Source organism: Epinephelus fuscoguttatus, linkage group LG12, assembly GCF_011397635.1.
Source record: "Epinephelus fuscoguttatus linkage group LG12, E.fuscoguttatus.final_Chr_v1".
Classification (NCBI taxonomy): domain Eukaryota; kingdom Metazoa; phylum Chordata; class Actinopteri; order Perciformes; family Serranidae; genus Epinephelus; species Epinephelus fuscoguttatus.
Window position 1 is genome coordinate 10,234,079 of NC_064763.1, and position 27,462 is coordinate 10,261,540.

At 39.5% G+C, this 27,462-nt stretch overlaps 2 protein-coding genes across 3 annotated transcripts; one reads left to right on the forward strand and one right to left on the reverse strand.

Moving 5' to 3' along the window:
* Positions 1-2,377: 2,377 nt before the first annotated feature.
* On the reverse strand, positions 2,378-3,496 carry LOC125898618 (gap junction delta-2 protein-like). The gene has a single exon (XM_049592464.1). The coding sequence runs from the start codon at positions 3,494-3,496 to the stop codon at positions 2,378-2,380; it is 1,119 nt and encodes a 372-aa protein (XP_049448421.1).
* A 3,106-nt stretch (positions 3,497-6,602) lies between these two features.
* On the forward strand, positions 6,603-24,673 carry vezf1a (vascular endothelial zinc finger 1a). 2 transcript variants are annotated; one of them, XM_049592465.1, is made up of 5 exons: positions 6,603-6,685; positions 15,254-16,005; positions 20,895-20,964; positions 21,071-21,233; positions 23,198-24,673. In XM_049592465.1, the coding sequence occupies exons 1-5, from the start codon at positions 6,653-6,655 to the stop codon at positions 23,557-23,559; spliced, it is 1,380 nt and encodes a 459-aa protein (XP_049448422.1). In that variant the 5' UTR covers positions 6,603-6,652; the 3' UTR covers positions 23,560-24,673. The 2 variants fall into 2 exon arrangements, with proteins under 2 accessions (XP_049448422.1, XP_049448423.1); XM_049592466.1 differs by having other exon boundaries at positions 23,228-24,673.
* The last annotated feature ends 2,789 nt before the right edge of the window (positions 24,674-27,462 follow it).

The window sequence follows — 27,462 nt, forward strand, 5'->3', positions numbered from 1 at the left end:
CTCTCATATTGCAGTTTTTATATAATTTTAATCATAATTTTCCCATTCATAGCGTCCACAAACAATCAAAATAACTCAAATTACACGAAAGTAAACAGTGTCAGCTGTGTGAAAGGGACATCACCTACAGTACTGGTGTGTTACAGTCTCAACAAAAGAAAAGGCCTGCAAACAATAATATATTGTAAATAAAAGATTTATTCTCTCAGTCCTATACATTTACACGTCTAAGCCACAGTACATGTGAAGTTGCCCTACATACAGACACAGTTTGCTTTGACCTCATCTGTCTTGCTGTCAAATGATCAGCATCACCATTAAAGTGATGCAGAGCCTCTGAACATGTGTGCACGAGACTCTCCATCGAGCCTGAACGCCTTACACATCCATACACGTTGTGTTAGCCCATAAACAGTTAAAATCGCACTTAATCCACACTTAATCATGTCTCCTCATGTCAGAGAGGCTATAAAATAACAATGCAATCTCTTCACAGCACTTAACAATACAACTATGAATATTCTTATCATTATTGTTGACAGAAAATGATAAAATATTCTCTAGCTTTAGCTTTAGTGAACTTACTGTACACATGCTACAGCTAGGTTGTTGCTGCGACTAGTCCACAGCTTGCCTGTAATACTCTCCCTTTAAGCTGCTTTGCCCTCATTCTCTAGCACCGGTGGCCTTAGGGAACACTTTAAGTAGAAAATGTGACAATGTCATTCATATAAAATGACACGGAGTAAACGCTATTAGCGGATATGACACTGTCCTACCTGTAAATGCCCGCGCTGTTGTCTTGCTTGAAGTTTTCAGCATTTGCAAATTGACAGTAGGTGCGAGATATGTACTTGTGGTGCCTTCAAATGCTTCCGGTAATCTCCGATTTAGTAACAGTATGGTCGGTTATAGAGGACCCGGGGATACAACCAATGTCATGTTTGTGTTTTTAAATGTAAAAAGAGTGCAACTGGTAGTCATGAGTGGAATAGTTTATATATATTTGAAGACAAAAAATGAAAATGGAACTTGAATTACATGTGCAAAAAATGTTCAAGGAATGCTTTCACAACCTTTTACTTATACTGATTTCATACAGCCTATCTTTATATGTTACATGTGGACAAACTGTGCCAAATTTAGCTCTCTATAATCGCAAATGGGTCGTCAGTGTTTGAACTACTTTAAAAGTCTAGTATTTCCAACAGTAACTGAAGGCAGCACTAGTGTAAACCGGACAGCAGTGACCCCTCCTGGTCTTTCTACTTAACTGGAGCACTGAATGTGCAGGTGCAGTTCAGGCCTTCTTTTCACAGACTGTGGTGCAGGCACAGGTAAATACTCCCAGGCTGTCTATGTTTTGCTTGTCAGGACTCACCTTAGAACTCAACACATGAACCACATGTCTTAATTTAGATGTTTGATAGGATAATGTAGCCTAAGGGGTGTTCATTTTAAGTTTGCTAAAATATTAAATGTGCTTTGAGTCTTCAAACATTAACATATATGATCGCATTTTGGCTTAAGTAGGCTATAATTCTCAAATGTAATGTCTTTAAGATTTATTATATTATGTATGTATTATAGCCAATAAATGCTATCCAGGACAGCAAGGATATTCTTCAGAAATATCTATTCAAGTCAAGGAAAATCAAGTCTTTGTCCAATTCTATGGCACAAGTAAGATTCAGTATTACTGCATTTGTCCATAAGGGAATTTGTCTTGGACATCAAGGTAGCCTACTGTAGACTACAGGCTGCTGTAGGCGCTGAAATTCGACTTCTGGCGGAAGGACAAAACAATGAGAATCAGACCAAGATACAGATTTCTAGACCAAATCAGAGCCCTTGTACATTGATGCTTTACAGGCCAAGTAAGTATAAAGTTTCTGATGTTTAAATGCATCATCTGTCTGCTTACAAAGGATCCTTTATGGTTCTTGTTTCTTCACAAAGCATAGCGTAAGTCTAGGAGTAAGTGAAGGTATGAATAAATCACAGCAAAGACACTGATTTGACTCTATTTACAGAAACATTTTCATAAAATCTGCACTACATTCATATCAGTGCTTCTTCTATAGTACACCTAATAAACCAAGAATGGTAAACAAATTGCAACATCTCCCAGTCATTTCAAAATTCTGGCTTAACAATGTTAAGTACTCTTTTGCTTGTGCAATTGTCTGCGATTAGAAACTAGTACACTGAATCTGTCACAGTTTCTCCCTGAAATTGTCGAAATCATTTTAATAATCACAAACTTCATAACTTACTTTAACTGATCCATCCTGACAAGTTGAATTTAGAGATATACAAGGACAGTCATGGATGGAATATATTTACAGTACAAAAGAAAGATATGGTTTGAAATTATTTACAGCCATGACTTTTTGCCTCTTCCTATTTTGGCCATATTGTGCAGTCTAGTCTTGCTGCGTTCCTTTTCATCTGGATTTCTCTTCGAAGTACACTCCAGTGTGGAGTCTGTCTCAAAGGAGATGGCCGGGCCTTGGTTTGGGACACCGCTGCTCTTGTCCCGGGACGTGGTAGAGGTGGTCTGCAGGACAACCCTGCCACGGAGTGAGTGTTTGAGCTCCAGCAACAGTGGGTTGTTATCGGAGTATAAATCCACGTGCTGCATGGGGTTTCTATCTGACTCACAGCATGTGCAGCATGCTGAGAACAATACTCTGAAAATATAAATCCAGCCTAGATAATGCAGCTCCACAATGTTCAAGATGAAGCAACCTAGACTGACACTGAACATGAAGTTGAGAAAGATGGTCTTCTCTGTGGCTCGGGACACAAAGCAGTCAGTCCTGTTTGGACAGGGGTAGGTCTCACAGCGGAAAAGGTGTGGGACTTCAAATCCAAATAGGTAATACTGCCCAATGAGGAAGATTATCTCCATGATGGAGCGCAGCAAAACATGTATGATGTAAATAAGCAGTACTTGGCTGGAGAGCTGGGTTGGGTCCTTTCCTACCTCTCTCATTTCCTCCTCCAGCTGGCTCATCTCCTTACACTCACCTTCCTGTGAGCTCCAGTCCTCATTATCATAGGTTGTGTTATAAGGACTGCCAGCTTCCAGCGTTGTCTCTTTATCTCCTCCCATGTGTTTGTCCCTTTCTAGTAAAGGTGAGGACCTGGGCACCACTTCAACCTTCTTATCCTCTATCTTTTCATTCTTAGTGATTTTTTGTAAGACGTAGATAATGTAGAAGATGGAGGGTGTGGAGACTAGAACAATCTGAAAGACCCAGAAGCGCAAGTGTGAGACAGGAGCAAAAGTGTCATAGCAGACGTTATTGCAGCCAGGCTGTAAGGTGTTGCAGGTGAACTTGGACTGCTCGTCACTGTAGACAGCGTCCCCCACCAGGGCCACAAGCAAGATCCGGAAGATGAGCAGCATTGTCAGCCAGATCTTGCCAATGACTGTGGAATGGTTTTGAACCTCGGTTAGGAAGCGGCCAAGAATGGACCAGTCTCCCATTTCTGTGGGAAAAAAAAGTAGTTAAAACACTGTTACTACAACCATACCAACAACAATCAGGCAGAATGTTTATTTACAGTGAATCATAATAAAACCAAGCTGCTTGCTCACATACCCTGCACTTCTAAGGAGAAAAAAAAATGCCCCCAAATATGACTCAATAGTCTCACCGAGGAAGCAGGTGCATGAAACCACATATATTTGCCCACATATGGCTTTCAAATATTATCTAGATTCAAATATTGACCTAGAAATCCCCCTAAATACCATAAAATAGTTTTCTTGGTGTGTCATCGCCTCATGTTAGTTTGTTACAATCTGACATGACCTTCAGTGTCATTTTTCCTCTGTGAACTTAAGAAGAATAAACTACTGTGTGTATTTCATATGTAATGACAATATAGCAGATATTGCATTGAGTTATGAAAGTTATAAATTACCAGCAGTTTCTTATAGTCACAAAAAAAAGTTTAGTTACAGGAATTTGTGTTTTTAAAATTCCTGGGTTGACAAATTAAGTCTCAAAGTAACAGTCTACTCCTAAAAAAGCTAATCAATTCTATAATATATGTTCTTGTGTCCTCGAGGAGCTTACCTTTGGAGAATCTGAGTTTTCTTTATCCAAAGCTTGAGAAAAAACAGAGGAAGCAATCTGCATAACTGTAGTTTCAAGTGGAGCCCTTTGCTGGACGTTATCGTGTCTTTTGAGCTGGATAAGGGGAGAATGGGCTGACCACACATATTCCCCAACTCCTAACTGAAACATTCGTTGCACTGTATGTGAATAAAGGCTTTCAATGTACAGTGGGACAAAGATTGAAAATGTACAATGGGGGCACCTTTACTGAACAACCATTCAGGGATGAGCAGAGAGTTCAAAGAACGTACTGGAAAGAGTGTGCACAATACTGATTCAAGCATGGATCTGTGACCACTTTCATTTTAAAGCTGAAATACAAGTCTCAATTCCTAGAGGTTTTAAACACGGTGGTCTCACTGGTGTGAAAAATCATTTTATATCAGTTTTCATGTCACTTATGATTAAGTTTTCAGACATATCAGCAACTTCTCTCTCTTTTTTCCAACTCTTGGCTGTTGTGGAGCAAAGAATATCCCTGAAATTGTAATTCAAGCACTCAGGGCAACTTTAACCATCCTTTTCTTGCTCTTAACTGATAAAGTGTTAAATAATTAAGCATACTAGCAGGAAATGCTGCTTTAAAAAAAGTCCTTAAAAAGTTATTATTGAACAAGTGCTCTTTTTACACATTAATGATATGGGCTGTACAGATAAATCTTTGTTTAGTTATGGGTATTACGAAGTGTAAGTGTTGTGTTCAGATTTGATTTTCATTCACAGTTAGTAGCTGTCCTCAGTGAAAAAGAAGTGAGTAATGCTTTACTTTTAATTTGACATACAGTATGGTGATAACTGTGCTGTGTTAGCCTATATGATACAGGGGTCCTCCTGTTATAATGTAAATTTAACACTGTTTGGCTAAGTGTGTACTGTTTACATTGTCTGGTGCTGCCAAGCAATCTGAGCCCTGTTGCTTTAGTTACATCCAAGTACTTTAATAACCACTCTTTTGCTACCTTGAAACTGAATATTGTATCCGCATAGGCTGATTATTAGCTGAGTTGGAATGCATATTTTTAGTTTATTAAGATATTTTTCAGCAAATATGGAATAAGAACATGACAAGGGGAGTTACATCTTACGTACAGTATGTGCCTGGCTGTATTTTAATAAAAGATGTTGGAATGACACACAATCTTACGTGTCTTAGTAATCTGAGCCTCTACAGGACAGCCGTTGGTGCTTATGAAGGTCATTTCTTGTAACCCCAGATACTCTGTGCTTTTTTTCTCAGCTGTTTACAAGGTTGAAGGTGTCATTTGACCACAGGCAGGCATCCTGTATTCCTAATATTGTCTGCCTGCGTTTAATATCAGAGATATCAGTTATACATTGTTATTTCACAGTGATACATAACATGTTCCCTTCTATCAAATGACTAAATTGAAATCCAATGTGTGAAATATCTTGTCGACAGGTGTAAAAACATCAGGATGATACAATGCAGCTATGATTCATTTTTCACTGTGGTCATGTCAGTGTCCACTCTGCCTGTGGTTTGATCATTAGTTATACAGTTTGATAATAAATGATATAACACAGTGAACGACAAATTTGAATTTGGCTCAAAGAAGAATGATATAAACCAATATGTCTAACTCATTTGTAGGAAGAATGCTGAAGATAGGGTTGGTATATTGATGAGATCAATAAAAAAGTGTCAATTCATTTTTCTTTTACTTTAAACAAATCAGCAGCCTCCACATCCAAGCCTAAACTGTTGTAACAGTCTTTATAACCATGCTATATAGAACATTAGAAACAACAATTAACCCACATGGTTTCCTGATACTATCAGAATTGCAAAAATCCTCCAAAAAATAATTCAATTAAACACGAGAAGCATTTTTTTGTCGTAGTTTATTCAATACAAGTGGTGTAACACTCCATGAGTAGACTGCGTGTGTGTTATTTTGGTCCACTGCAGGCAATTCGTCCAATTTATGGGTTCTGGCGTTTTCATTCATCCCCATCCCATGAATGAAAATAAAGTGCTGCGCAGGCGAATAATTTCTTGCTCCGTTTAAACGGAAACACTTCTCATTTTCGAAAAAAAGTAAGGCCAAGTGTCTATATGCAGAAGAAACCCACTTCGAGATCATTTTCTTACAAAACGATTGTAGTGTTACTGAAATACATTCATATCCCAACCACATGCGACAGTAGTCGACTAAATGCCCCTCGCAGAATAAGCGGAAACTCATCCAGGGGGGTGTTTAGAAATCCACACACATCATATTAGTTTTAGGACAGGAAAGAAACGATTAAAATAATGTGTTACAATTATAATTCAGAATGTTTTTTAAGTTGGCAGCCTTAGTTTATTTACCTATGTTTCATGAGCCGCATAAACGATTACACAAATTCTTTGTAACATACTAAATTTAACATCCCCCCTAAATAGTATGTAAAGTGGTTCAGCCCTCCGAGGTTACCGGAAGTTGTTTCAGCTGCCATGTTTGGTTGCTTTGTTGTAGGCTTCTACAAGGTTTCCTACAGAATTAGTAAGTGTGGAAATGGAGCCGAGCTGGAGTACGTTTCTTTTTCAAGTAAGTTGACTCTTTGGGAGGGAAACTGGGGACGCTCGTAAAACAACCTTAGAAAATGTAAGCACTAGATATCTTCGCGGTTAAATCAGTTTTTAAACGAGTAATGCCAAGATCAAGTAACCAAGCAAAACAATGGTATATGAATCCAGGCGTCCAGCTGTGAGGCTTGGGAATGACGCTAGAACAAAAAATCAGTTCTCCTCAACGCGTGTTTGGAAAATGTGGCTTGTTTTTCTATTGTACGAATACTTAGGTTATTAATGGCGAATAACTCGACAGCGTTTGGGGGTTTTTAAGTTTGTTTGCCAAGTCGAAGCCAGCGAAACATGCGGGATAATTTGAAGTAAGGCTGGAGACGCCACTGCACCGTTACAATCGAGACAGACCTGTTTTTTTCCTGTGACTGAGAGCTTTGATCGGACGCCGTAGGATAATGAGATGTAATGCCGGCGAAGATGTTCATTGTAACGCGGATAACACCACAGATAATTTAAGAAATGTAAGCAAACGTTGAATAAGTGTATACTTAGGTTATCGGCTGCTGAGATTTAGTAACGACGATTCGCAAGTCCGCGGTGAACTTTCCGCTTGCCTCAGCCGGTTCGACAGTAACTAGCCAAGTTAGCTAACGATGTTTCGGCTGGCTTCATCAAACTCGCTGGCTAATTTAGCTTAATTTGGGCGAGGCTGTCGCAAAGAGCTCACAAAACTAATGTTACACGGCTTGATAAGCAGCGCCGTACCGCTCTCTGTTTATTAACAAGCTATTTATTCTGGTAGACCGTGGTGGAAAGGAATTCAAAGTATGCACACACATCAGCTAACACTAGCAACGAAGAAGCAGATTTGAAATTAGCAGGGACATTACGCAATTTATAAATCCATTTTCAGCCAGAAAGTGAGTGCGGCTGTTGAGAGTGATATATCTGCCACGGTTAAGTGGCTTTCACTCGGCACTAAGATGGAAGGCTATTGTAAATAACATTAATTAAATGTTTTATTCCTATGGCCTTACTTAGCCTAAAAGATTTAAGCCCAGTGAGGACGTGAAAAATGTAAGACCCCTAGTTTTAATGGAGAGGGTGTTTTTAAAATGATTAAAGGGTTTGCCGCGCATCCGATTGTTTTATTTTAATGCCGTCATTTTGACCTTTGTTAATCAATATATGAGCTCATACCCTAAGTATATCGTCATACTACTTTCTCGGGTTTATTTCCAGGTCAAGGGGGCTATATGTATGAAGTTATACCCCCGTGTGTTTTAGTGGGTGTGACAAACTCCTCAATGAACTGTGCATCAGTTCAGTGTCATTCACAAAAAAACTGTAAGCATTTTTCTCTAGAAGACTGTGAAATTCACATCCTCAAATGTTGACCATAGAGTTACAAACTGTTTATTACTTAACTGCAGCTTCATATAAGTGACTGAGAGCGGGATTAGACACAGATCATGGGTTCTTGTTAGAAGTACCATTGTGTTTGAGTCCTTTGCCAATGCTGGCCAATAATAATCAACATTTTGTGACAGACGTGTAACCTTTAGAAAAAGATGTTTACTTTGTGTTACCTGCCATCATAAATAAACATGTTTGCTGTTACTGCAACATATTTGCAGAGAAGGACCACTGATGGAATATGGCAGAAACAAGGCATAGACAAAAGTTAAATAATGTGAAGGATTCATGAGGGGGCTGCTGGAATCGGAATCGCAGGAGGAGGCAGAGTCGGTAGAAGTGCCACAGGGCAGCTTCAACTATCAATATGTTGGAGAAGTTTCTCATTTGAAATACTTTTAACAGGTCAAAAGCCAGAGTCAACATTTTGATTTTAACACTAGTCCTGCCTAGTGTTGCCAAAGTGTGAATAATGCACTGTGGATTGCTTTTATACCATTTCTATTAAAGTTAGATCATCACAGCCGTTGGGGATACATTGCCTTTTTGTGGTCTTAGTAACGTTTTGCTCTGCTGTCAGAGACTGATGATCACTTACTCACATCTTTGAGCACTATTTCTTCCCGACGAAAAAGGCAGATGGGCGGTGTGGCTTGTTGTGGAGTATCTGGCGTCTAGCCAGAAGCTCTGCATGTATTATGTACCGCACACTGTTACTCTGTCAATCTCATGTAAATCTGTGTGCAGTTATCACTCTGGCGCTTGATGTAAGGAGGGAAATATTTCATTCAGCTATAACATCAATTGACATATGCTTTGCGTTTTTAGTTTGAAAGTACTCCACTCTATTACCTATTACAGAAAGGTATTTCATTTATTAAGAGGTTTAAATTAAAAGATGACGAGTCTTGTTTAAATACTTTGTCAGGCGTTTTAAATTAACCACATTGTTGTGTAAATGAGCTTGAATATTACCATAAGTACAGCTGCATCTCCTCCTATTTTTGCTAAATGTTCAGTATATTAAAAATCCAGTACCCGTCAGGCTGTAGTTAAGACCCCTAGTGAATCATGTTGTTTGGACTAGTTTGGCTCTGGGTGTGCAGTGATACACCAGTAATACTGCAGAGTAACAGAAAAATAGTAAAGAGTGCCCCAAAGTGAGGAAGACACAATTTAATCCCTCTTTGCCGGAAACTCCATTCTGGCTTTCTCTGGAGACTGCAACAGCCACTTGAGACAAACACTGTATAAACTATGTCATACAGTAATAATAGATAAATGTATAAAATGTGCTACACATCTTTTGGATATTTTACCAGAACATTTAGGTGACAGTTTGCAGATGTCTAAAAGAAAATGATGCTCAACAGGTGGACACACTGTATTGGAAATGGTAAATGGACTCATCTTAAACTCATAATAAAGCCCTTACAGGACACTGTAAGACATGTTAACATAGATTAAAAGTAGTTGTTGGTGATGCACCTTGCATTTGGAAGCCATTTAGTTATTTTTTGTATTCATCTGCTTCTCAATACAGTAAATAACTGGCCAAACTGCACTTTAGATATTAACATTCAGTGCAGTGACAGTTTAATTTGATATGAGAAAGGTGCTGTTACATTTGAAATTGCATTCATCATTTTCCCATTAGGGGCAGAAGCATGTTAAGTCAAGCTAACAGATACACAACCACCAAGTTGTTAGGGCTAACATGATAGCAAACAATTGCCAATTATATGCTTCATTTATTCTCATGTCTGTGGCCACCTGGTGAATGCAGGTCCATTTTAGCTCCACTTTGTTTTGACTAACCCCTGAAGAATGATCTGGGTCTTTAGCTCGCTAGATGTTCAGTTTTGTTAACTAGCCATTCCATTATTTCCATTCCATTTCTCTTTGCCATTTGGTGCTGAGCAGGTTGCTTACAGTGGGTTTTTATCATGGACTTTATAAGGTAATGGATTCAGCCACCATGCTGCTGCCTATCTGTTTGTTGACTCCCATTTTGAAGCCTCGAGTCTGGCCTTTTGGTCATCGCCATCTTGAAGCCAGTAGTGGCCATATTTGTATGAGAGGGTGGAGCTAACCCTAATGCTAGCTGCTAACTTAGTCAGCATGTTGCATTTACAGCTATGGTTAACGATGATAAAACTAATGCTAATGCTAATTTTTCCCAGCAGAAAACAGGCTTCAAATCATTGAAACAAAATGTACTTATCGGAAGAACTGAATATCCGGCACCGTAGAGAGTCTTGTAGTAGCCTGCAACCAAACACCGAACACAACTTTCTTTTAGGCTAACCAAAATGTCACAGTTAGCTTTCATTGACTCCACTCTGTCTGTAAATCTGGGGTTACACCATAGTTATGTTACTTAACCAACATTGTCACCATTGTAGCAACATGTCAACTCACAGCACCCACCTGTTACTCAAAGCAGCCATGCCCTCGATCATGCATAACTTTAAGCATTAATAACATTTTGGTTGACTTATAAAAAAAATCAACCCCTGTACTGTTGTCATGAAATGAGAAATTAGCTATTTAGACCAAACTACTTTTTTTGTACCAAGCTGTTAACATGTTTATTTTGCGAAGTGAAAACATCGATACATATTAGTGTTATCACGATACCAAAATCTTTGTTTCGGTACCAATACCAATATGAATTTCGATACTCTTCGGTACTTTTCCTAAGGAAAAGTCCTTTTGGATACAAACCTTTAGAACAATAAATAGTAGGGGTGTAACGGTACCAAAACATTCATGGTTTGGTAAGTACCTCGGTACGGACGTCATGGTTTGGTTGCTCGAATGTTTCACTAAGTTGGTGTTGTCTCGTGTTGTCTCCCTTAGCGAGGCAGACTTTCTCTTGGGCCAGCTGCGAATGTTGATACAGGTGTTGTCATACACACCACTTGCGCAATCTGTGCTCCAGTAGGAACAAGAAAGGCGTTTGTGTGCGTAAATGAGTAAAATAAATTAACTGAATTAATGAACTGAATCAATTTCAAAGTAACGGTATTTTCCAAATGCAGTATAGTACCGTTTGGAATACTCTAGTACCGCGGTACTATTTTAGTACCGGTATACCGTGCAACACTAATACATATCATCTTTAACATATGCCTTTATTTTGAAATTCCCATGGTATGTCTGTGTCACAACTTCCACCCAAGTACACCTCCTTCCTAAACATTCGGACAGTGTTAGCAGCCTAGCACCAGGCAGATAGTGGCAAGCAGCCAAGAAAGACAATGAGAACATTCACTGATAATGTCTCATATTGATCACAGGCCCCTGATGTGAATTGAAATCATACTATCGTAGACTTTGAGATCTCAGCAAATATTTATAATATATAGATCATTGTTGTCCAAAGAATCGATATATTGTATCGTGATAAAACTTGTGATTTATGCCCCTAGTCAATAGCCCTAAACAGAAACAATAAAAGTAAATAAAAATAGACTTGGCAACCTTTAATTAAATATTTCTCACTGGCACTATTAGGCCTCAATTTCACAGTTTCATATTTAGTGTCCTGCTTATTTGTGTTCTACATGCACATTTTTAACAAAACATGTTTTTTCGAGGCAGACATTTTTGACATGGCTCAAAAAATTGTCCCAGTCAGCCAGCATGCACACCACCAGGGCCCTGGAACATGCTCACCTAAATGGAATGCAGTTGTTTGTAATCAGTTATCAGTTGCACCTGTGCTTTTACTGCTGTGGCGAGCCAAAAAATTCTATCAACCTTTAGAATTGTAGTAATAATTCCTTTGGCCAAACGAAAGATGGTAGCAGTTGAATGTTAGTGACTGTTACTGTGTAGCATAGATTTAAACCAAGGGTGACTTTGGTGTTTTACATCACTGTTACAAAGACCACTCACCAGCTGTTGTCATCACTCACGTTGTGTGTTTGTAACTGCAGTGATTATGCTGGCAAAAGCTGAACTTTTTAGGTAACTGAGCCATTTCATCATATCCGTGAAGCCAAAAATAACTCAGTCAGTCTGTGCCATACATATGCAACATAAGAGATGCACTGTACGTCAGCCAGTGAGTAACTATTTTAAATGTTAGTTCACTATTCTACCTCAGTCTTTTGTCAGATACAGTACCTCTATAAAACCCCAGATGTGGTCACATATAAGAAATATTTGTAGTTCATGACTCAAGAGAGCTCTTTGTGCTCTCAGGTAATATGTGTTTCATAGATTCTAAACCACATTACATCTCACAGCAGTTTCCTTGCTCTTGACAGGACTGTTTGCTATCAGATGCTGTATTAAATGCCAGCACTTTAGGAGGTTCTGGCTCATTGATTTCAGTTTTTTTGGGAGAAGGATGGCATAGTGAGTTGCTTAGAAATGGCCGATATCATCCTTTTACATGATGCAGTCCAAGCCCAGGTGAAATTAATATATCAAAACAGCTATTTTGCCCACTCCTAGCAGAACTGAAATACATCTGCTTGCAACCTACATCAACAAGCAAGAGACAGAATCCCTGCAGTGTTTGTATAGCTTCACAGGCTATGAAAAAATCCAGAAGGATTACAAACATTATAAAAAGTGATGTTTTGTGAGAAGTTGTGTCAACTCAGCAGACAGGGTTGCAGCCAGTGATTTCAGAAGTTGTAAACAAGTGAAGACCAACCTAGAAAAAACTCATTAACTTGAAGAGAAGGTGTTATATTTCCATTTTTATTTTTATCAGTAATAGTTTCTGTTTGTTTTGTAAAAAAAAAAAATTTTTTTTGGCAAGCAGCTGTAGAGTGAGGCACAATAGATTCAAGAAAGACAGTGCATAATCTGACTCAGACTCGATTCAAGTCTACAGTGGCCCATGGAGCCATCAGGACACTCCCTCCATTTTGATGTTATTTATGAGGGAGCAGCCCCAGTTGTCAGAGCGCATTTGTGTCAAAATGGTCAGAGCTGCATGAAGGCACAGCAGCTTACAGGCCCTGCACCTCTGTATAGACACAGGCTGTCTGCAGCGGCTATGTCTGCTGTTCACAAGCTTCACAAAGAGGGTTCCCGGCTGGTATCCCCCCACCCAAACATAAAGCCCCCCCTCACCCCACCCCTGGTGTGCCAGCGGACGGGTTAGCATTGGCATGATGATGACTAATCCTGGAAGGTGGCAAGTGTGAGCAGGTGCTTAGACAAATGGATGGGTGGGCTTGGTGGCATTCTCCACGAGTTCCCAGGTCCCATTGCATATGAGGGAATGACGGCTAGTTTAGTTGCGTAGTGTGTGGATAAACAATGTCCCTGTCTCATGAATAGATGAGCCAAATCAATGAAGATGAGCATACAAAGATCCCCTGCTGAGGCATCACTGCTCAGATTTGTGTCTCTCACAATAGGCTGGATGACATAAGGAGGACACTGTGTGGTTCATTTTTCTTTTCTATCCCCTGCCTCCTCTTTTGCAACTCCTTTCTTGGCTGGCCTTCTGCGATGGATGATTGAACCTCAAAGGGAAAGGTCAAGCATTTCACCTTGCCCTTTCTTGCTGGTGTTTCACAATACAGTTGTCTTGACTGTGTCCGTTTAGCAAAATAACAGCGTTAACTGTGATTTATTATTTATGTTTGATATGGGGGAAAAAATTGTCTTTTCAAGTTACAGTACAAGTTTAGCAAGAACCATAAAGGAGTGTGAATTAGGGAATTAACATTAATATTCGTCCCTGCTAATAGAGTGTAACTGTGTGCCTGCTTCTCTGTTAATTACGATGGATGTTGGTGGGGCAGTCCTTAGGTCAACAGGAATCCAAAGCCTCTCTTAAAGGAATACTTCGCCCCCCCAAATGATCATTTGTATATCAATTACTCACCCTGTGTTATGTTGAATTTGACAATTTCTTGCGTCCCCTCACAGCGAACAAAGAATCCAAAAACAGGGAAATTCTGGGTGAATTAAAGTCATAGGGGGCCAGGTCTAACAAAAACAAAACTATGTAAAAACATTAGTTAACAAACTCACACAACTTGTGCAGTATCATCCAAGTCTCGTTTATCCAGTCATATGGTCATTACTTACCAAGCACAGGCATTTTGCTAAAATGTTACCATTTAAAACACTTAAACATAAAAAGTGTAAGTGCGCTACTCGTCTGTGCCTGAGAGTGTTTAAGTGGAATTGTTTTGTGTTTTTTTGTTTTTATGGTCTTGGATTATACTGCATGAGTTACGTGAGTCTGTCAACAGATGTTTTGATATAGTTTTCTTGTTGTTTAACGTGATCCCCTATGACTTCAATTCATCAAGATTTTCTATGTTTTTGGATTCCTCGCTCTCTCAAAACAAAGTTTTCTTCCTGAATTCAATATAACACTGGGTGAGTAATTGATCATTTGGGGGGTGACAGAGCTATTCCTTAAAGGGGGTAAGTAACTAACTTAATTAAAAACTAGAGTTAATTAGAGCTCTGCAGTTGTCAGAATTTAAATTTAAACTAATCTGATCTTGGTTAGAGCATTAAATAACCTAAGCTGTAAAATGACAAGAAAAGCAGTTGTACCACTGTGATCCACATTGTTTTATCTAGTATAGTGAGCTGTATTTTTCTGTAGTGTGTGCATTTCACTCCTTTACTTCACCACGTCCTCTAACTGAGCTCCTTAGCTGAGCTAATGGCCTGCTCTTCAGAGCACTGAGCTCTGCTTTGCCTCTAATTTGGTATGCTTGCTTTGCAGTCACATGATGAATCAGCACCATCATGATGGGATCATTTTTCATCCAGTATATTTGGATTCTTTAGCACTAGTGGCATGCTGCATCAACCTCATTAATGACAGATCCTGTGCCCATTTTGTATTCTGTAACATCGTACTAACCCTTGTTGCTTTCATGAACATGTCAAAGCTAACTCCTGACAGTAGTGGCGCAGCTGTCAGAACCGCCTTTGTTCTAGGCTTAATTCTTATGCAGACATTGGCAAGTAATGATACAGTGGGGTATTCCAACTGTTGTGAAACTACAATCCCCAATATTGATGTGTATTTCATGTAGCAATTTTGTGTTAGACATAGTTCACCCTTCATTATCATTGACCTTAAAGCTTGTAATAAATTTTGCCAGCAAAGGTCTGGAATTACTTCAGGCTCAGCCAAATATTTATCTCTCTATGTGTGTGTTTGTATCATCAGCAGGCCAATGAAGCCCTCCACCACCAGCACCATGTGGCCCAGAACAGCCTGCTGCCACTGCTTAACGCAGGAACTGAACAAATCGACCAGAAGCCTATCCTGCCCATCCAAATAGACCAGAAGCCCCCTTCCAGTGCTGCTGAGCTCCTTAAAGACAATGTGGCCAGCGGAGGAGGTGCACGGCCGCCAGTGCCTGTGATAAAGAAGGAACACAAAGGCAAAACGCCGTTCGTCTGCGGCTACTGCAACAAGGCCTTCCGTGACAGCTACCACTTGCGGCGTCATGAGTCCAGCCACACAGGTATCAAGATGGTGTCGCGGCCAAAGAAGACCGCCCAGACGGCCCCCACCATGGTCCCCATGATCTCTACCATGCCACGAGAGAACAACGGCAACCCTTCCTACATCTCCACGGTAGCGGGAATCCTCTCCACAGCGACCACCTCGGTTTCCTCAGGCACAAGTATCATGACACAATCAGCGATGGGCAACGTGCCACAGCAAAATGTCCCCAAGAAACCCGCCAAACCTGTCAAGAAAAACCACGGGTGTGAGATGTGCGGCAAAGCCTTTCGTGATGTCTACCACCTGAATCGCCACAAGCTCTCCCATTCAGATGAGAAGCCTTTTGAGTGCCCCATCTGCCAGCAACGCTTTAAAAGGAAGGACCGAATGACCTACCATGTTCGCTCTCATGACGGGGGAGTCCACAAGCCCTATGTATGTTCTGTATGTGGGAAAGGCTTTTCCAGGTAAGGACCACATTAGTAGTCATTCAATAGCTCCCTAATGCTAACCCTCCCTGAAATTTGACCTTCAACAATATTTTAGCTATCTGTACAAAATGTGGGGAAAAGGGTGAAATGAATTGTCTGATGTGAAGACATTTTTCTTCATGCAGCCTGACAGACTTGTCATGGGGAGTCAAACTGGCAAACCCTGAGCCATGGATGGCTGTTGAGTGCCGGCAACAGATTTCACGGGGAGATAATGTTACCCATTTCAGATGTCTTTGAACATTCCTCATATAGCTCATGAGGTGGAGGGATGAGTTATGTTTCTTCTTAGACCAATAGCAAAAGGGTAAAACAAAAACATGACACAGTTAGACAGGCATTTGAAGTGGACTTGATGTGTCCTAAACTTCCTCTAATATGTCAGTGAATAGCAATGAAAATGTGTTTTTATTTAATTTTGAGGCCTGTCTCGCAAAGCAGGATTAGGTACTTAAGAGACAACTTTTCTTTCGGAAAATGTAGAGCCCTCAAATGTGGAACATGAACTGAAAGCAACTGTTTTAAGTTTTATTCACCGCAGTTATCAAACTAATTCAGTAAACTTGCTTCCTGAGACAGGCCCAGTGCAGCCTGGGACTCCCCTATACATAACTGAAAGTGGTGTCCTATGGGAGGCCAGCAGGGTATCCATGTCCTTGTCACTGCAGTAGCCACTGGTTTGTTTGGGATATGTCTGCAGTGCGAGTGTCTAGGCCTGTGAATCTCTGCGTCTTATACTCTCCCAGTGATACTCTTTGGTATGTGTATCTGAGGAGGTGTTTGGTAGGCAGTGGGATCAGCAGAAATGGGGACAGTGCACAGTGACAATAGCAAATTCTAAATCAGTGAGAAAATGGGGGCAGATGCAAAAAGCATTTTTTTTTTTTTACAACTGCTCTCGTTTATTCATATGCTTTCAGTCATCAAGTAACAAGGCTATTGTAAACAGGAAGTATGAGATCTAATTTATTCTTATGATAGTGGGGAGACAGAGTAATTCTATCCTCTGGGTTGCATTCCAGGGTCAAAGAGAAAAGTCTTGACTTGTCTGCATGGAATATAAAAACAGCATCAGCATTCAATGTTAGTGTTTTGGGTCAGTGGGTCAGAAATCTATTTGCCCGAAGTCATTTTGTACTTGCCCCTATACTGATTGTTTTATTTATTAGTGGTTGTCAAATACCAACTTAGCCTCAAGTTAATTGTTATGTTTATTTTTTTCCATTTAAGAAAGATGCTGTCAGCTGGTGCATTTCATAGTAGGAGTTATGCCTACATCCTTAATTGCCATCAGGGTACAAAATTGGCACTGTCCACTAGACAATTCCTAGTAAAACTGGCAAGTGGCTGGTAGATTTGCATCAGTCACCAGCCAAAAAAACCCAATGGCTGTCTATTGAGTTGCTGGTAAAATCTGAGTCCTAAAACCCAGAAATGAGTTAGCATTTTACCACTACCAGTTCCCTTGTCTTGAAGCCAATGGGTTTTTTTGAATACTATTTGTTGGATGTCTGAAATAAGGTCTGTGGCTAACACAAGACCTCACATTTTGTTTTACGACACAATACACATCAGTAAATAGCCAACTTGTGAATTTTGAAGCCAGTTAGTGTCTTAAAAAGGCAATAAGTGGCTAAATGAGACCATAGAATGTCATCATGCCGAACACAGTTTTACAGCCATGTTGTTATAGCGATTGCATTTATGCTTCAAAAATCATAAAAGTGGTGTTCATTTGTTAAGATTATCTTGTTGAACAAAACATGTAAGTATCACAAACTTTTGTTTGCCACAGAGCTTATTTTCTGCAATAATCCAAAATCCAATGGGGAAATCCTTTAGGCTTTTTGATAAGCGAACCAGGGCGACACTAACCTCTGCGTTGGCCTACAGAAAAACATCATCCCTGCAGCACTCTGTTTGGCCACTGGACAAAAAAATGATTTTGCACCCTGAATACCACCCAGCTGTACTCCTGTTTCCATGATAATTGAAATACTATCTTGTCTTTACCTACCGCCATTTTCCTGCGAGTGCCCAATAGGTACTGCACATATGCAACTCTAAACAGAGATGACAAGGAAGCGAGATGGTTCACTCCTCAGCTACTTTCATAATCAGCTCTGATCAGGCGAGGGAGTTGCTAGATTTACTAGCCTGACGTGGCATTTTACTTGCCCTTGGCAACTGGGCAGTTCTTATCATTGAGTCCTGAGCAGGATGATAAAAATCCTGAAAATGTACCCTCAGTCTAAAAATTGGGTTTTGCAAGTCAGAAAAACATGGTTGCTAGATTAAAGTGTAACCTTATACACTCTAAAATTACCACCTTTCATGTTTGCAGTTGTTCAATAGACTGTCTTTGGCAGTGAGAGGATTCATTGTAACAAAGAATGCAATCGCCAGGTGGTACATTATTTTTTGCTTTCCCAACAGTTCACTCAACAGTGACCCTATTGCTTGTAGCAACCCATGACTTGTATGTGAGTGATTCAGCCAGCGGTGTTTGGATTATTCACTGGCACCATGATTTCATATAAAGCGATGATTGTATGGCCATCTACTGTCCATGAGGCCTCCCAGTGGCTGTGTTTTCATATTTATCAGTGTGCTCAGCAGTTTAGATTTGTACTTGTATTGACCCCCACGCCATTTCAACCACATGTTTAAACAGTCGCACATGGGAGAGCACCAATGGTAGAGTATCAAGGGAGGGGGAGGCGTCACTTGTCACTTTGCGGTTCCCGCCAGCATGTCACAGACACTCTTTCCCCTGGGAATTCAGTGAACCATGCAATAATGTTCGGGTCAACACATTTACTATGTAGGGAATAAATATTTTGTTTAAGAAGTTCTCATGGTGCCTTCGTATTTCGATTTATCAACACAAAGTAGATTTCACTGTCTGTTAACCGAACCAAAAATATCTGGTTGTGTATATAAATCAGCATGGAGTGAGCAGAGGATATTGATAACACCAGAGGAGCTCTGTGCTGCAACACAACTTCAACAAAAACATCAGCAGTGCACCCTTGCCAAGCTGTAACATTAGCACTGTGCCGTGTAGGGCAGTTTCAGGCATGCCTCCAACACGGTGACGTGGGGTAGGGATTCATCAGCATACTGGAAAGTGAGAATGGGGACTGAATAACAGGGCACTGAGTCACTGCCACTCAGCCAGATATGTAGGCAGGCACTGTCTGGAGTCTGCTCTCCTTGTCAGTAGGACAAAAAAAATGAAAGAAAGGGGAACAAAAACCTGATTCCGGTTCATGGCACCACTGAGAAGATTCCACTTGACTCCTCTCATTTGTATTTAAGAAAAAAAAATCCAGCAGCATGAAACTTTCCGGTTTGGGAGCAGCTGCCAATGCTGTAACCCTTACTCACTCCATTATGGCACTTCTAACATGATTCAGCTCACAGCTTCACTAGAACTAACAAGCTGACAGAGGAGGATCAGTGCCAAGAAGAATTTGTGAATGCTGGAGTTTCACTGTAAAGGTCAAGAGGCAAAGAACTGTTTTCTTGTAACGACTGATATGCAGTGAACAGTAAATTATACAGTGGAACACTGAGGAATGTGAATGTTTATTATTGTTTTTTGATATTTTTAACCCTTAGTTTAACAGTAATTTTTGTATCAAGCCTTAATTTGGGACGCCAGACACATTTTTATATATATAAATCTAAAAATATATTTAACTGAATGTCATCTGTCAGGGTTGTTTTTCAGCTATTTGTTATTTAAATGTGTATAAGGTACATGTTATGTATTGATGACAGATTTTGGAAAGACATAAACAAGTGCTAGAATTATCAACTTGTTGCAAAGTTTAAAGAGAAAGCAAGTTCTGTGCAAAAAAAAGCTGTGCTTTGTTTCTTGTATTGACACTCTTAAAGGTCTTTCATCATGGACCAACCATAGCTGTTCAAGCTGATTCCTCACATTTTTTCCATAACTGAAAACATGCATTTAATACTTTGTCACAGCTGTTGACTGTTGTCAGAAATACAATAATTCAACCCCACCCATTGCATTAATGAAGCTGAATTAACTTTGTGGCCTACATAGCGAATTCCAGATCCTCAGAGGGAGACATTGTGCAGTTCGGTCTGGGATTTAGGAAACTATCAACCAAATTTCCGGAAATTGTCAATAAAATTCTCTTCATATTTCTGTAAATAATGCTAAGGCTTAAGAAAAATAAACAGAAGTAGTCTAGTGTAATGCTACATTGACAATTTATTCTCAAAACAAGCGGAAAGTTGACAAATATACCATCTTTGTTGTTTGTGCAGTTTTAAACTAGGTCAAACTGATTCACGCACGATCGATCATGGAGAATTAACCGCCATTGACTGAAATTTAAGGGATTTTTTTTTTTGTGCCCATCCCCTCATTATGACAGCTAAGAGAGCACGCACATATGCTTCCACAGCTCTGCACATGCAAAAGTTGTTCATCAGGCTTTTTACTTGTGCTTGTGCACTTACATGTGGTGCTCCTTGGCAGTAAATAATGCACTCATGTAACTACTAGTACTTAACTACTACTTCTCATGTAACTACTTCTTTTGTCATTAGGAAAGATCTGCATTGTTATTACAATAATTAGACATCTTAAGCAGACAGCAAAGTCTTTTCTTAAAAATGAAGGGTTGCTTTGTCTTTGAATCATTATAATGTAAGAATCTGAATCAGCTGTTGTTCTGTTGTTTTCTGTCAGCTTGATGTTTTGTGCTTTAAGGAGAGTATGGAATCAAAACACCATACTGTGTTACTCATCCACAACTCATGGAGCTCACTGCATCGAGGTCCAATTATTAAATGTGTTGTTTTTGTTTTGTTTTTTTAAAATCTAGGCCAGACCACTTGAGCTGCCACGTGAAGCATGTGCATTCTTCAGAAAGACCGTTCAAATGTCAAGTAACGGTAAGAGTCATTACTGTGAGCCTCAGCATTGTTATTGTTGTTATTTACAAAGTTGTTGTTGTGGAACCTCACTGACCTTTGACCCCTGCCTGCCTTGGGGCTGCAGGCCTGTACCTCTGCTTTCGCCACCAAAGACAGACTCCGTTCCCACATGATCAGGCACGAAGGCAAGGTCACCTGTAGCATCTGCGGGAAGATGCTGAGCGCAGCCTACATCACCAGCCATTTGAAGACTCACGGGCAGACCAACTTTAACTCCTGTAACAAAGGTACTTCACGCCTGTCAGACGCACATACGCCTAATGTCACAGCAGTTTATCACAGCCGAAACCGCAAACCATAAATTTATAAGTCTATAAATCAGGCTCCATTATCTTCTTTTTTTACAACCTTTTTCTACAGAAGGTTTTTTTTTTTAATATATATAATATTTTGCTTGAACATCTCTGCCTCATTGTGGTTTCTCTTCAGTTGACAACTAGCCTTTGTGAGTCACATTACTGCTGTAGTAGTCATGAAACAGACGGTTAGTCAGGCCTCATATGGTGAGTCCCATCACAGTCCTCTAATGTGAGTAACCATGGTCATGAAATTCCTGGGAAACGTCATGAAATTAGGAAAACTGTTTTCCAGACTTGGAAACGTTTTCTGAATTAACATAATGTTGTCCTTTGTTTATGTGTTTATATGTTCCTAAAATTGCCACAACATGTCTAACATTAAGGAACATGCTGTCACAGAAGCAGAGAAAGAAAGAAAATGCCAAAAAGCTGTTTAATCAAATGTACATATTTAAGTGAATCACATCATGATTGTATAGATGTCAGAAAAAGTAATATCTCGTCGCAGTGTTGTGTCATTAACCTACTAGGATGACAGAAGACAAAAGGGACATGATTGGGATCAACCATCTTTTATTTAAGATACACTGCAGGATTTTCCTTTTGTAAAAAAATAAAAATAAAAAATTGCACACAGACTCATACAGAAGTAATCCCTCTCAGTGTGTGATGGCGTATTTCTCTGCAGAGACTCTGCCCTCTGCCTGTATTTTCTTATTATGCTCAGGATGTTTATAGACGTGTACCCACATGAGGCGGAACGCCAAACAACAGTGAATCTGGGGTTGGGTTTTACTTTCACTTTAGCTGGCAAGCATGTTTACACACAGTGACTACAAGTCCTGCATAGTATAGCGTTCAGGCAAGGTCACCAAACAATTATAAGACATATACATAAAACAAACATTTGCCTAAGAAGAAATAAATACATACACAATTTTCAAAATTATAATTCAAAGACACATCAAATTGTTTAAATGGCTATAGGATCATTGGTGTTCTATCGCCCAAAAAGTGGCACGGCCCTGATGATTTTGCCAGGGTGTCTGCAGGTCCCAAAAAAGTCTTAAAGTCAGTTTTATAAATATCAGGCCTGGAAGTTATCCACCTTTTATTTATTTATTTATTTATTTATTTATTTATTTTTGCCAACAGGAGTCAAGCTCTTCTGCTTGAAAGTTCACATTTCTGATATTATAAATTTTTAAACCTACCACATAACCTTATTCTTTACTTTATACGTGAACTCACCTGTTGGCAAAATCTAGATAACTTAACTCACTATAATAACTGTATTCCTACATGACACCTACCTTGGCATGGGATCAAACATATTCCCCTTACCTTTATACTTACCTGCAATGCTTGATAAAGAAAAATCAGTCTTAAATCTGGTTAAACATATCTGAAAAGGTCTTAAAAAGGAATAAATGTAGGTGTCTGGCACCTGTAGACACCCTGTGTTTTGCAAAGTACCCATACGCACCAGTCTGATCTCTTGGCGCATGCAGTCTAGTTGGCAGCTGGAATGTCTAATGAGCGAGGAAAGTTAGCAAACACTAGCAGTTTGCTTATCCACAATTACCTGGGAAGTGAGTGTTTAATAATGTATGGCTGTATCAATATATAGGTTTATTCATTTTGAACTACTTAAATGAAGTTATGGAAATGGGGTAGAATGTTATGAAAATGTTTTGAAAATTCTCTGGTAAAATGTGTGGAAACCCTGTGCAGTCCTGGTTGTTAGATCACAATGTGTAATGGTTTGGTACTGTTAAAATCTTATGATGCATTAGATTGCACAAGCAGTAATGGTGTTCTCCATTTAGCTATCCTTTTATCTCAGACCAGTGAACAACTATCTTAAGTACTCTTTTCCTGTGTTTTCCCAGAGGGTAACGGAGTCTGCAATTCTTCCTCAGCTACACCTGTGACCATCTCGGCCCCCATCACCTCAGCGATGAACCGGGGCCACTCCAACAACCCCGTCACCATAGCCGCACAAATGAACATTAGCACCAACACGGTCAACATCACATCTCCAATCAGCCTCCAGCACCCAGTCACCATCACTGGGCCAGTCAACATTGCCTCCGTCAACATCCCCGCCACGGCACCCATGAATATCGCCCACCCAGTCGCAATAACGACCCCCATGCCTATGAATATGGCTGGCCCGCTCAACATCGCCATGAGGCCAGTGGATAGCATGCCTTTTCTGTCCCAAGTCTTGCCTTCTTCCCCGCCCTGGTAAAAAAAAAATAAAGGAGAGAGAGAGAGAGAGAGCATCGAACTGGTCAGAAAGAAAGGGAAAATGAAGTGAAACAAGAGACTCCTGTCCTCATTATTTGCACCTCGAGCCCAGCTCTTTCTCCCCCTCAACCATGTTTACTTACCCTGAAGTGAATATTTACATGAGCTGTGCGGCCGGTAGGAGCTCCCCAAGTCACAGCTGCGTCCCAACTTATGTTTAAGTGACTGACATGAGATGCAGAACACTTGAGTAGAAATCGAGTAGGGTTTATCTTGAAATCAGGACAGCCGTAAGACTTAGAGTAGTCAGTTAGAATGATGAAACTGTGATTTGTATAACGACAAAGGAGAGGAGAGGATTCCTCAAGCACCCTTGAGGACTCTGTAGGAAAAACACACCTGTGCTTTTGTTAAAGGGAGATGAGGAATGGACTGAAGCAATAACAATAAATTGCTGTTTTTGATGTTTTACACGTTCTCTCCCAAAGCCTCTGGGTGTTACTTTGTATGTTTTTTTTTTTTATAATTATAGCCTGCTAATCACTATTTAATGTTATAGGAAATGAGTCTAGTAAAAGGGACAGCAGCTTCCATTTGCATGGAAGAATATTTTTTCACAGTGCTATAGCTTTTCTTTTTCTTCTCAGATAGTAGGTATGCTCTTGAGGTACAGTGACTAACTTGTACAGTTGACATAGTAATGTATTTTCATGTCAGCATTTTAATTTTTATGCTTTTGTCATTCGAGTGGATGCCTCGACGCTGTCCGCTTGACAATGAAATATTTGTACTTTGTTTTCTATCGGTATGGAAACACAAAGGTATGTTTTTATTTGCCTATTTGTAGTGTTATTTTTTTTCCATGAAGTCAGAATGGAATGAGTCTTGCACTGAAAGCATATCCTACATACAGGTGCGCAGCAGTATTATCAAAGATCAAATTGGAGTCTTAAGTGTTTTGGTTAGCCAGCCTGCACTTGAGGGCCATCTAGTGGCTGAACATGAAAAGGCCTGGCCTTGTAGTGAAGCTTTTTCAGGCTGTTGCTGTCATCACAATGGTGACAAATTAGTTTTGTCTGACTCTTCTGTACACTGTTTTTTTTTTTTTTTTTTTTCTCCATTTTTAAATCATTTATCTGTGATCGCCCCAAGATGATACTAAGGACCCTTCACTCAGGAAACACGCATAAAAGCCCATTATACATGAACTTGGTTCCTTTTAAATTGAGTATATCTACCATGTATCATGATTTTGGATCTCTCCATGTTGCTTTTTACCCTTCCTATATCATTTGGCATTGTGATGTTCCATCAGGGACAAGAAGTCCAAGAATTATTCATTTTAAACATAGCCGTCCATTTTAATAATCATTTACTGTGCAATGGCATACATGCTATACCTTTTTTGAAGTCATATTCAGCTCAGGCTACACAGTCATGTGGCCGAGATCTGGATGAGTTTGATAAAAATGCAAGTTTGTGTCCATTAAAATAATGGGACAAGATTGATGTTGCATGACCCCAAACACTGTAGCTGTTGAACATTAACTATTTTTAATGAATGCCATGTGATCTCAACAGTGTTGCAGCTCTTTGAGTTGATTCAGTTTATACTGAAAAATGCAATATGCATGTTTGTCATTTTTCCCAAGTTTTGTTTGAAACAAAAAATATTAGTGTAGCTTTTTTTTTTTCTTTGTTCTTATGCATTTACGTAGATACACTATGATAGCCTGTTTGCCAAATTTGATACAATAATAATGTGATAAACTGAACATTTCTGGTGGAATTGAACATCTCTTTATTTTTTAGGAAAAAAAATAATAATAATTGGAAATTCCAGGACCCTTGTGAAAGCAGTTGAATGTATATCTTTGTACAAAACTATTTTAGTTTCAAGGATATGGTAGTTACAATAGATGTGAAAAATAAGATAACCTTTTTTATAAATCTTTTGTATTAGAACATTAACAATGGTAATTTTGTATATATGAGAGGCTAGGCTTTCTGATTAGCAGAAAGGTCAAACATTCCTACATTTTTTTTAAATGTATGTTTGTCAAATTATTACATAAACATGCGCAATGTTATGTGCCTTTTATTTGGGTTGTCTAAATAAAAGAAAACTATGAAATGTGTTTATATGTATTTAGCAATATTGGGTACTAAGAAAGCATCACAGTTTCAAATACGTAAGAGTTTAATATTATTTATCTCTTTTCTTATGTTAACAATCACTTACTATTGAATGCAACTTGGCAGGTGTGCACATTCAACAATGCCAACCCATAGCTGGGAACACTATACACTCTTTAATGCTAAAGTTTTTTTAATTTTATAAAACCCAACCAAAAAACTGGACTGTACTGAGGAGCACAAGCTCAAGGCCAACATGAGTGTTTTAAAGCGGTGGTATCTGTCAAATAAGTTTTTGCCTGTTATTTGCACATTGTGCTAACTTAACATATTCCCAGCCATTTTCCGAAATGCATCGCTAGTTTTAGTCATTAATAGTTTCACTTTCATGCAGCAAGATAATCTGCTATTGGTAATGTGGTGCATTCAGGACACTCACAACTTAGCGTCAGGTTCATTTTGGCATTTCCTGCATTAAACCTTAAGCAGCTGGTTCTTACAACTCAGATGTCGCACTCTTTTGAATTCACCAATAGCATGTATTTAAATTAGCACACAGTTTCAACTTTGCACCACCCGTCTGGGGGTCCCACAGCCTGCACCGAAGGCTGATTGAGACGTACAACCAGGCGTCACATCGCTGAGATATGGAAGTGCAAAAGCGGAGATGGGAGGCCAAGAAGCAGCCAGGCGATGCCTTCCAATGACATGCCCATAGACACTGGTCGACTGGGCAATGCTCATGGTCCCAACTGCAGGAAGCACAACCCATTGTCTCATAATCTGTGCAAATGTCTAACTGGGGCCCCTTGTCATGTTTTGTATTGTTTGCCGCTCAACCTAAGAGACGTGTCCCCTTTTAAATTATCAAATGGTTCAACTTAAATAATTGTTCAAAGCTGAAAGAGGTAGAATTATCCATTATTTAACAAAAACAGAGTGGGGAATATTTAAAAAAAATGTGGTTAAACTTTTTGTTTTTCTTATCTACTTTATTAATCCTCTCATGACCCAGATTCATCTTGTGACCCTTAGGAGGGGGCCTGACCTTTAAGTTTGAAACCAAGGGACTAAATGTAACTATACTTAAAGTAGTTAAAACTAGCTCCACTGGTTGTTGTAAGTGACCAAGAAGAGTTAAAGAACTTCCTAGTGCTTTGTAAAGGGCTGTATGATACCAGAGAATCTCTAGGCAAGTCTTAATCTATTATCAGTTTAAATTATATTTAGAAAGACATCAAGTTCAGTTCTTAAAGGGGAAGTACGCCCATTTTCAAAATTCATTAATGTAACTCCTAAGACATTTTAAATTATTAGTAAACATAAGCACCTCTCTCAAACCAAAAAACTAGAGTGCTAAAACTCAAAGTTGTGATGTCAATATTTATAAAGTCTGGAGCTGCCTCATAGACGATGAATTGGGGAAGATGTTACAGATGACGGCGAGAGAACCCAGGGAATGTTCTGAGTTTATGGATACATTTTGTGTTTCAGAAGGGATGCTGTGTTTGCACTACAAGCGACAAAGCAACAGGCTACCAGTCATTTTTAATAGAAGTCTCTGACTGACCCCCAACACTTGTTGCTTGATGGCAGTGACACACTACAAATCAAAGTTGAGCAGACCTCAGCTTTTTTAGTGTTCTAATGTCACGATGAAGCATCAACCAGTCTTGTGTTTTGTTTCTAGCTGTGGTACTGTTATTTAGCTTAGTTAGCTGACACTATGCTAGCTTTGTGTACATTACACAGTGCACACAGGAATGTA